The sequence below is a fragment of the Martes martes genome (genome assembly GCF_963455335.1).
Source record: "Martes martes genome assembly, chromosome: 4".
Lineage (NCBI taxonomy): Eukaryota > Metazoa > Chordata > Mammalia > Carnivora > Mustelidae > Martes > Martes martes.
In genome coordinates, this window is record NC_137891.1 from 182,118,088 (window position 1) to 182,129,389 (window position 11,302).

At 52.7% G+C, this 11,302-nt stretch overlaps 1 protein-coding gene across 1 annotated transcript in view; it reads left to right on the top strand.

The window, feature by feature from the left end:
• LRRC38 (leucine rich repeat containing 38) overlaps positions 1-7,745 on the top strand; it is a gene marked incomplete at its 5' end in the record, with an annotated part of 30,572 nt that extends 22,827 nt beyond the window's left edge. The window contains one exon of the mRNA XM_080801392.1: positions 6,133-7,745. Within this exon, the coding sequence (XP_080657518.1) occupies positions 6,133-6,386 (254 nt within the window). The 3' untranslated portion in view covers positions 6,387-7,745. The remainder of the gene's footprint in view (positions 1-6,132) is intronic.
• Positions 7,746-11,302: the final 3,557 nt, after the last annotated feature.

The following is an 11,302-nucleotide window of genomic DNA, read 5'->3' on the forward strand; positions in this document are numbered from 1 at the left end:
GAAGAAAGAGAAGGAGAGAGAGAGTGGAGGAAGAGGAGGAGATTGGGGGGAAGACAGAGGAGTAGGAGAAGGAGAAGCCACCTCTTCTGTGGTCAGAGAATGGTTCTCAACGTGCAGATTGTCCATTTTCCACACTGCCGAATCCTGCTTCTGCTCCGAGCTCTTTCTGCCTCTCTTCAGGCATTCCAAGCAAGTAGAGGAAAGAAGACAGTTTCTTTTGAGTTTTCACGCTAGACCCATATAATTAAAAAACGCCCCTCTTGCTGCTGCAGGAAAGCACGAAGAGCACGGTGACGACGGATTTTTGACTGCCTGGGCATTTAGGCAGACATTGTCTGCCTCTGAGGGTGTCTTTGGATGAGATGAACATTTGAATCTGTAGGCTGGGTGGAGCAGAGTGCCCTCCCCAGTGTGGGTGGGCCTCATCTAATCAGTTGATTAGAACAAAACAAAACTGACTTTCCTGTGAGTAAGGGAGAGCTCCTCCTGCCTGAGGGCCTTGAGCTGGGATATCGGTTCTTGCCTTTGGACCCAAACTGGAACATTGGCTTCCTGGGGGTTGAGCCTGCCAGGATTCAGCCAGGAAGTACCCCACCATCTCTTGGGATCTCCAGCTTACTGGGTTCGGACCTTGGGACTTACCCTCCATAATCGTGTGAGCCGATTCCTTATGATACATCTCTTTCCTTACACACACACACACACACACACACACACACACACACACACACCCTATTGGTTGTGTCTCTGGAGAACCTTGACTAATACAGGGAGCCTCCTCAGATATCTGGAGTCAGGTGTGGGTGCAATTTGAAACCTTAAAAATCTGAATAAAAATGAGTGCTGTTTTTTAAGCATGAATGGTGGCCAGGTGCCACGGTAAGTTTCCAGATGTCCCCTTATGTCATGCTCACAACACCATCACCAGGCCAATGGTGGGGGGGGGGTGTCCCTGCACATCTGCATTGAGAGCCGTGCTCCTGACAAGGGAGACCTCTGCGGTCCATCTAGGTCAGGGCTGGAGACAGGAGAGTTGCGGGAAAGTTCTAGAGCATCTCTTTAAAAGACAGTCTGCGTGAAAGGAGCTTGTTGTGAGATTCTGGGTGAGGCTGGGCAGCCCTGGGAGTCCAGGTGGGCTGGGTGGTGGTCGGAGTATGGACTCGAGCCAGGCTGGCTGGGTTCAGTCTCAGCTCGGCCATTCCCCAGCTGTGTGGCCTTGGGCAAGTCACCTAATGTCTGTTCCTTGTTTGGATCATCTGTTAAATGGGGATAGTTGTAGGAGGCTCCTCATTGGGCTGGCGTGAGGATCAAATTACCTAATATGTGTAAAGACCTAAGAGCAGTGCCCGGCACACTCAAAATGCTGTATCAGCGTTGGCTTTTGTTCACTGATCTTAACTCAGACAGCTGAGGAGATGGGGGTCAGGAAGGGAGGGAGAACATTCCAAATCAAGCAGGGATATCCCAGGGACTCACTCCCTCCCCTCATGTGCCCATACCCTATCCCCCCTTTCCACTGGCCCTGCCCTAGTGACCCTGCTGTTAGACGGAAGGTTCTCAGGCAGGACCTGTGTCTTTTTCTTCTTCTTTCCCTCCCTCCCTCTTTCCGTCCTCTGCTTCCTTTTTTGCATCCATCACAGCCTCTAGCATAAAACCTCACCTGTTGTGTTTAATGCACAAATCAAAGAAAGCCATTTAATAGCTAAACTCAGTCACCAAGAGTGGTCCTGTCATAGAAGGTAACTTCCTTTGCCGGGCACTTCCCTCTAAAGTTCTCAACCAGAAGGACTTTATTGCCCTTGTCTCCCAGGTGGCACTGTTGGGAGACATTTGTGATGGTCCTACTGGGTGCAGGAATGCTGGTAAACCTTCTGCCCCACATTGGATTGCCCTCCCACAACACTTAACTGACGCAAGACGTCAGTACTGGCAACGGTGAGAAACTCTAGTCTCGAGTAAGATCGTGCAGGAGAGAAGAGATACCCAAGGTCAGATTGTCCTGACTCTGGAGTTCTGCAGCCAGCCTGGGACATGAGCAGCAGTGCCCTGCCCCCTCTGCTGAGCCTTGTCTGCCGGGATGACACTCTTTGTCCGACTCTCCTTATTTCTGTGTCTTTTGTGAGCTACGAAAACCCATTAAGACAGTGTATCTCATCGTGCTAGCTCCAAGTGTAGTTCTAGAGTCTCCCACGACTGGTGGGCTGGTGTGCAGTGGTTTGCAAACAAGCCTGTTTCTTCTAGCTACAGAGAAATGTGGGATGACATTCCCAAAAGTGTCACTTTGTAAATATGTTAAAAAAAAAAAAAAAGACCATTGTGGAAATCGGAATGGACTCAAGGAGTCTTGGCGAGCAGAGGTTGGATTTAAATGGCCGGCTCTGTGGGCTTGTGTTGTTGCGTTGTGGGTGTTTTCCAGTGACAGCAGCTTATCAAAGGCAAGAAGTGCTAGGAAGGTTCTCCGGGCAATAGTAGTGACTTGGTACAGATCTGAAGATTGCAAATATCTTGCAATTAGGAACGGCCTGTGCTTCATTGGAGTTCATCTCGTTTATGTTCATAACATCCCTGACTGTGGGCAGGGGGGTGTTTAGAGGAGGCTGGTCCATTGATTTGTCCACTTTCCACTGAAGAAAACAAGGGAAGCCCAAGGGAACCCCAATATGACTCTGTCTTCAAGTTCTCCTAATTCTGTTCAGATGCATTTAAAAGGCTCATAAGTAGTCAACGAAAGTTGGGCTTCTTTAAGAAAAAGAAAATCAAAAACGAGCCCGGCATAAACTGGAGAACCATGCAGAGCTCTCGTCCAGCTCATTCCCAGGGTATGTGAGGTGGGCGCGGGATCAGGGAGAGGAGGGACTCGGAGTCTGGTTGCCATGGCAACGGCTTCCACAGGGAGGACAGCATCAGTGGGTTTGGCTGTACATCCCAGAAAAGATGGGCCAGGACAGAAGGAAGGAGGAAGCCCCTTCTTCTGAGCTGGAGGAGGAAAGAGATGCAAACAAAGACCCGAAGGGTGGTTGCAGGTTTGCTGGGCGATTAGCGAGCGAGGCTGCTCTACGCTTGATGGAAGCCAGCTCCCTAGTGAGGTATGAAGAGATCATTCTGACTTTCAGATAATTCTGGAGATGGATGGAGGGCCAGCTCTTTGAAATGGAAGCCCTGACAAAGAGAGCAATTGCGTGTTTTCCTAAAAGTTGAAAGGAAGCCGAGGGGAAGCGGCGATAGTAGGCACCTGAGCTTCATGTCCGAATGGTGTCCTCACGTTTCCGGGAAGCTGTGGCACTGAAGGCGAGCTGTGAAAACTCTCTGTGCTTCAGTTTTCTCATCCATAAAATGGGTATGCTAGTACTACCTACCCCATGAAGTTGTAGCAAGAATGAAGAGTTGGAGGGCGCCTGGGTGGCTCAGGGGGTTAAAGCCTCTGCTTTCGGCTCAGGTCATGATCCCAGGGTCCTGGGATCGAGCCCCGCATCGGGCTCTCTGCTCAGCGGGGACCCTGCTTCCCTGCCTACTTGTGATCTCTGTCTCTGTCAAATAAACAAATAAAATCTTAAAAAAAAAAAAAAGAATGAAGAGTTGGTATGTTTGTGGCGCTTGGAATAGAGTTTGCACTTACTAAGTGCAATACGGATGCTAGTTTCTACTGCTTTGTCTTTCTCTCCTCTTGCAGATCAGAAACAGAAGCCCTGATCTCTTTATGCATTTTAAAATGACACATTTTCTTACATGTGAAGCTTGTGAAATCGTGGAAGTAACTTGACTTTGTATACAGTTCATGCTGTGTATCAGTCAGGGTATGTAGATTACACTTGGTAACAAACAGCCTTTGGGGTCTGACTGCTCACACAAGTCTATCTTTTGTTCATGTCCTGGAGTACTCACATGGCCTCACTTCTGTGCACATGCAGAGAAAGAGAGAGAGAGAGAGAGATATCTTTGGGTTGTTTCTTCCTCTTCTTGGGAGGACACCAGTCCTATGAGATTAGGGCCCCACTCTTCTAACTTCCTTTAACCGAATTATCCCGTTATTGCCTCTAATTACACTCACACCGGGGGTTAGATCTTCAACATATAAATGCAGGGGTAGGGGGGACACAATTCAGTCCCTAACAGGGTTGGTGCCGGAGGTGGGGTCTCTGTTCATGATATTCATTTGGAGACCCTGGCAAGTCTGGGCTTCATCTCAACCCATGTCCACGTGTCCCACCTCAGTTCATACTAAACACTCCTTTGCCCACTCTGCTGCCCCTGGCTACAGTGTTGCCGAACACTGAGCTCTTTGCCAACTTCCTGCCTCCTCTGCCTCAATTGTTCTTCCGTGACTGGCTCCATCTCATTCTTTAGACCTTTGCTGAAACAGTACCTCCCGAACATCCCATCTAAAGATGACCCTCTTTCCCAGACACCCCTCGTCTTACCCTAGTGTGTCATCTTTGCGTTTATGTATTTCTTTTTTTTTTTTTAAGATTTATTTATTTGAGAGAGAGGGGGAGCACGTGTGCATGCATACAGTGGGAGGGGCAGAGAGAGAGGGAGAGAAGCAGACGTCCCGCTGAGCACGGAGCCCGACGAGGGGCTCGATCTCCCGACCCTGAGGTCACAAACTGAGCTGAAATCAAGAGTCGGATGTTTAACCGACTGGGCCACTCAGGCGCCCCAACATTTATGTATTTCTTGATCTACTCATCAATTGTCTACACCTAAGCTGCATTAGGGCAAGGATTTTGTTGAGCTCACTGCTGTATCCCCAGGGCCTAATGTGTGGGAGATACCCAATAAACACATGTTGAAGGCATGAATGTGTGTCTGTCTTCCAGAATTTATACTCTCTGAGATTAGGGGCCTTTTTTGCCTTATTTGTCACCAATCCCTTGGCACAAGATAAAGTGTTCAGTAAATGTGTGTTGAATGAATAAATGAATGTTTGGAAAACCATTGGCATGGTGCTTGGATCTTCATGCCTCAGGCAAGTTTTCCTTTAGGCTCCCTAGAAAGCAGGAGGGTGTGGACCCCACCCCGCCGCAGTCCTCTGAGCTGTCCCTGTAGCTCACTGGCTGGCAGATGAAACGTTTTATAGTATGTGAAGTGCTTAGACCAGCGTCTGGCCCCTGGTAAGCTCAAGTTAGCATTTCTCGTTACGTTGTTTTATTATTATTATTTTTTTAAAGATTTCATTTATTTATTTGACAGACAAAGATCACAAATAGGCAGAGAGGCAGGCAGAGAGAGAGGAGGAAGCAGGCACCCCGCTGAGCAGAGAGCCCGACGCGGGGCTCCATCCCAGGACCATGGGATCATGACCCGAGCCGAAGGCAGAGGCTTTAACCCACTGAGCCACCCAGGCACCCCTCGTTACTGTTATTTTAAAGCACTTTCTCACATGCACTCAGCAGTCCGATTTTCCTGGACTGGAGGGGGGAAACTTCTTTTCGGATCAGCCACTCTCCAAGTGAAATCTTAAAGGGAACCTCAGTACATAAAACAGAGGTCCCCGGGGCTCCTCTGGGTGTCCCAGAAGCTTGCCGACTCTCCAGGGAACCTGCATTTTAAAGCTCCCTTCAGGTGATTCTGAAGCTTTGGCAACTGCTGTCGGAAGGTCACCTTCAGCCTTCAGAGAGAGCCCATTTTCCCCGCTCCCGTGGAGGGAAAACCCTTTTAGAGTAGAGGAGTTGCTCCAGCGCAGGGTTCACGTTTGCCCCGAGGGCAAGGAGAGCGGCATCTGGCCCGGAAGGTGGCACTCCAGAATGGAGTGAATTTCATCCGTGGGCACTTCCCCTGGCCCCTTCCATTGACACCCCCCCCACCCCGTCCCCGGCTTCCCAGGAGGCCAGGTGGTACCCAGGTCTGGATCAAGGTCTACAGACGCTCTGACCCTGAACCTCCTCTTGCATCGCCCCGGAGTGGTTCAAAACCCAGTTCCATACCATAGAGCAGGGCGAGGGAGACCAAGGCCTTCTGATTTCCCCATGGGGATTCCTCTGGGGCTTTTTAAAAAGCTTAAATTCCATTATAACCACCGCCACTTTTGCTCTGGGGGGACGCTCCCACTCTGCGCTTGGCAAACCCTCGCCCTGCCAACTTTTAGGCTGGCCGGCCCATGTTTCTCTCACCCCGCCTGCTTTTTTCCTACAGGCCGCGAGGAAATCCAGTGCTCCCTGCCCCTGGGGAACAGGAGGATATTCCTGCATGAGCTGTCCGAGGCCAGTTTCAGCGAGTGCAGGTTCAGCCTGTCGCTCACGGACCTGTTCATCATCATCTTCTCCGGGGTGGCCGTGTCCATTGCTGCCATCATCTCCAGCTTCTTCTTGGCCACCGTGGTGCAGTGTTTCCAGAGGTGCGCGCCCAACAAGGACACGGAAGACGAGGACGAGGATGAGGACGACTGAGGCGCCCCCTCCCTTCCTGGCTTGCCGGAGCCCAGGCCGCGCTCCTCTCCACGCGGAGAGGGAAGAGGGGAGGGGGGAAGCTAGAAGGAGTCAACCTGCGGCAGGGCCCAGAGAAGCCCCTGCCCCTGGCCTTGCACCTGGCGTGCCCGTAGCCACGCCCCCGGCACGCCTAGGCCACGCCCCCAGGCCGCCCTCTGGGACCTCCCATCTCAGAGTTTAGAACCTGCCCCGGAGGAGCTCAGGAAAGATTTCAGGGGGGCCTGCCTCCCCGCCCCGCCTGAGATGCGAGAATGGGGGAGGAGACTGCGCGTCAGGCTTCCCCGCGGACGGCTGAACACCAAGTCAGGCGGTGTGGACGCTTGCAGTTCCCGCCGCCAAGATGGTGTGTGCACCTGTTCTGGGCCTGGACTGGGAGACCCTCCTCCCCGCAGGATGCAGCGGCTCGGATGGGGACCCGTGTGCAGGGCCCTATCCCTGGAGCCGGGTTTCTCCCGCTGTAGTGGGCTTCAGCAGCCCTGGGAGGTGTGGAGAACAAACCCCCGCTTGGCTCCAGGGGCACGGGGGGGAAAAGCTCAGGCAAGCGGTGTTCGTTGCCGTATTTGGGTAGGCCGGTGAGGAAGACTTTGGCCGGCCGGACTCACCCTCATCCTCGGCCTCAGGAAGCAACTCGTAGAGGAAGGACGGTGGGTCGTACAGTCTGGAGGGCCTCTACGCCCCGTCACTCTGCCCCCCGAAATACAACCAATCGTCCTCCTTCCCCGGCCCCCCAGTTCCAGTCCCTCCTCCGCCCATTAATGCCTGGCCCCGACTCTGTGCTGGCCTCGGTCCGGACTTGTCATCTCCGGAACTTGCAGCAAACTGTCTTCCAGGCCAGGATTCCAAAAAGCAGGTTGCACCAGACCAACAAAATGTTCAAAACAAAACCAAACCAAAAAAAGCAACCAAACCCGGGATTTGGCCTCTGAGAAACGTCCCTCCCTCCGTGGCCTTAGGGTGTGTGTGATATTTCTTGGGAGCACAGGTTGTGACAGGCACTGCTCTCCTGGATGTGCAAGATGGCACTTTGGGGCAGAGACAATACAAAACCATGTCACGAGCCTGGCGGGTTGATACCAGGTGACAGTGTCTGCAGCCTCAGACCCTGCTGGACACTGAGACGTAGCTGGGGCTCGAGAGAAGCCCCTGGGGTGTTGCTGGGAAACACCTCTCCATTGTTTCTCACAATATATTCCTTCTGTGTCCTTGTTCCCTTGCTCCCTGCCATCTCTGTGACCACATACACCGACAGCACTTGTAAAGGGCCAGGCACTGGTCTGGGCGGTGTGGGGGTTGCGTTGAGTAAGAAGACAGAGCCCCCAGCTCTCTTGGCCTCGATTCTTACGGGGCGGGGGGGGGCACAAAACAAACAAGGAGACAGAACTGTAATTGCAGGTAAAGACAAGCACTGTGAAAGATAGAAATGAGATCTCACGGAAGAGTAGCGGTTAAACTCAAGAACGGAGAGTTGGATGTATTAGCCAGGGCTCTGCAGAGAAACAGAACCCGCAGGACATATGTATTCTGTATCTCTATTACTTATCTATTACTGTCTGTCCGTCTGTCCATCCATCCATCTGTCCATCTAGATTATAAGGGATTGGCTCACGTAAGTATGGAAGCCAAGAATTCCCACTACGTGCAGGTGACCAGCGCGGGAGACCCAAGGCCAGCCAGTGGTGTAGCTCCAGTCTGAGTCCAAAGGCCTGAGAACCAGGACAGCTGCCAGTCTAGGTTCCAGACCGAGGGCGGGAAAAGACTCAGCTCAAGCCGTCAGGCAGACAGTGAACGGTGGGGGGAGTAATTCTCCCTTCCTAAACCTTTTTATTCTGTTCAGAACCCCAACAGACTGGATGCTGCCCACCCACCCTGGGGACCACCCTCTGCTTTACTCAGTCTGCAGATGTAATCTATTCCCATCGGGAGACACCCTTCCGGTCACACCCGGAAATAATGTTTAACCACATTTCCGGGCATTCTGGACCCAGGCAAGTTGATGCATAAAATTAACCGCCCTATTAGGGAAGGTCTCGGCGGGAGGCTTCAAGCTGAGCCCTGCCTCCTTCTCTCCCTCCTTCTTTGCCTCTCCATTTGCTCTTTCTCAACCCTTCTTCCCTCTTCCCCCCTCTTGAGGAGACTTCCGGCCCCCAGCATTGTTGCCTCAAGGGGAGGCGACCCCTAGCTCAGGGAGCTGTCTTGTCACAGAGTCACTGGGCAGGTGGGGGAGGTGGGCAGCATCTTTGTCACACGCTGTGGCCCCTCAGCCCCGGAGGGAGCCACCTCTGGGGTCTACCCCTCAGTGCAGGTACCACTTCCCTTGAGAAAATAGTATGAGCTGCCTGAAAGGTGTCACCAACGTGAGGTGCTGTGGGAATGTGAGGCCTAAGGTTCCAGCCACCGTGTGCCCCTCACTGTGAATGAAGGCTCATGCAGAAGGTTTTCAGTCAGGAGAGGTGCGCTCTGCTGATGGTGAGCTACGGGAGGGAGCCAGGAAAAGACTGTGGTGGAGGGTATGCGTCAAGGGCTCAGAGGCTGACAGTTCGAGACACAACAGAATGTCCCATGGGCCCCTCCCCAGCCTGGCCACAGACTCACTGAGACTTGTGTGGGGTCAGATTCTCTGCCTGTTGTCACAGTGTCTGATGCCCACCCCCCAGGAGCACCGTCAGAGGGACACCGCTAAAGGCCCTCCATCCAACTGGGCCCCCCCCCAAAGTTACAGCTTGTTTCTCCCAGAATCCTAGGGAGATAGCGCCCCAAACCGTGATATTCTTATCACAGCTTCATTTTATGGGGCTCCAGGGGATGAATTCCCACCTCCTGAGTCTATGCTACTCCTTATAGTGTGGACCCTTAGAGACGCAAGCCCTGCACAGCGTGGGGGTCATTCACTGAGGGAACGAGTGAGTGGGGGAGGGGCAACCCGGAGCCGGAGGTGGGCGCTCAAAGGGTGTCAATGATCCCCCATGTCTGCCGGCTGCACCCCAGACTTTTGGCAGAACCATGACTCTGGGGAAGAAGAGGTTTAAATCATTGCCTGCTGAAACCGTCACTGTCTGGATATAAAACTTGCGAACCACTCGGGTGGTCGGGGACAGGAGGGACATCTAAGAAAATATACTGGCCAGGAGCCCCGGCTCAACTGGGGAAATGCCTGTCAAGAAGTGGGGTGTCAGCAGGGGTTTAGTGATCCCTGATTTAATCTAGGGTCTCAAGTTGTCACTGGCAACAAGGATGATACAACACCACCTCTCAGATCTCCACAAGTGTCCCTGAGTCTCTTGTGTCCCCTCCCCAGAGTCTCCTCATCACAGCACCCCGTACTGTTTGCTTAACAGCACCCACCCAGGATGTGAGGTTATCCCACCCACTTGTCTACGTGTTTCTGGTCTACCTCTCTGGCCTGGAACATGAGCTCCCCAAGCACCGGGACGTGGGTCATTGGTGTCCCCAGGTTTAGAGCCATGCTTGGCGCACTGTGGTGGCACAACCAACATACATATTGGGTAAAAAAAAAAAAAAAAAAAAAAGGAAATGAATGAATTCCACGCACTGTACCAGAATCTCTACCAACACGAGTGAGAGTCACTATTAAACCCATCTTACAGATAAGGAAACTGAGGCCCAGAGATGGTGGGCGGGTGACAGGACGTGGCAGAGCTAGAGCCCTCTCATAGTTGGACTTAGAAGCCTGTGCTCCTGCTTATGGTAATAGTTCACGCGCCTTGAGGACGCTGTCTGCGGGGTGCTGGGCCACACCCATCACGTGGCTCACAAGCCCTGGTCCGGCTTCCCCTGAGAAACAGAACCAACAGGGTATCATAGAGAAAGAGATTTATTCTAAGGAATTGGTTCGTGTGACTGTGGAAGCTCCCCAGTCTAGAATCTTCAGGGCAGGCCGGCCGGCCGGAGACCCAGGGAGGAGCCAGTCTTGAAGTTCAAGCCCGGACACTGTCCCCTGCACAATTCTCTCTTGCTCGGGGGAGGTCGGTCTTTTGTTCCATTGGAGCCTTCTGCTGATTCCATGAGGCCGTATGATGACCGGGCAATCTGCTTTACCCAGAGTCCACCGATCTAAATAATCTCCTCTAAAAACACCCTTGTAGAAACACCCAGCGTGTGTGACCGCACGTCTGGGCACCGTAGTCCAGCCGACTTGACCCATGAGGCAAACCATCACAGACAAGGTACCACGATCACCTCCCCTTTACAGATACATGGCCTCCACGTGGCCATTGAGAGAACTGGTTCGGCGCTGGGAGTAACTTGCTTGCCCGGACAGAGCCAGTAAGGGAGTGGGATTTGGCCACAGGTGCTCTGACCACTGCATATTCTCTCCACCGGGCTGCATTCCCTGCTCAGGCCAGCGGGGCGGGCTGGGCAGGGACAGCGTGGGGCGGCCCTTTTCTTGGATCTGTGTCCTGGGCTCCAGGAGAAGCAGCTGGGTGTACCCAAGATGAATTTATTTTGAGTCTCCCACCCAGTGTCTCAGACTTCTTCGGGACAATCAAAACCACCAAAATATTTAGCCTCGTCTCGCTCTCCTTAATGTCTGATGCCATGTAAGGATGACAGACGATTCTGGTAGCAACATAGATGAATTCGTCTTATCAGGCTGACGGTGGGTACCACCCTACAGCCCATGAACCCAGGCAAGGGGCCTCTGGTTGGGTCTGGCACTTTAGAGGGCCCTATCCTAGCCTTTGTCTAGCTGTGCTCTTCCCCCCTTGGATGAAGAATCTATGGGGCCCAGGGTGTATACCCACTCAGAACTGGCATCCTCTTCTAGAACATTCTCTGGGTACTTAGGACTCCAGAACTCGCTGCACAAATGACATCAAAGGATATGGACCCACCATCCCTCCTCCAGGACTGAATAA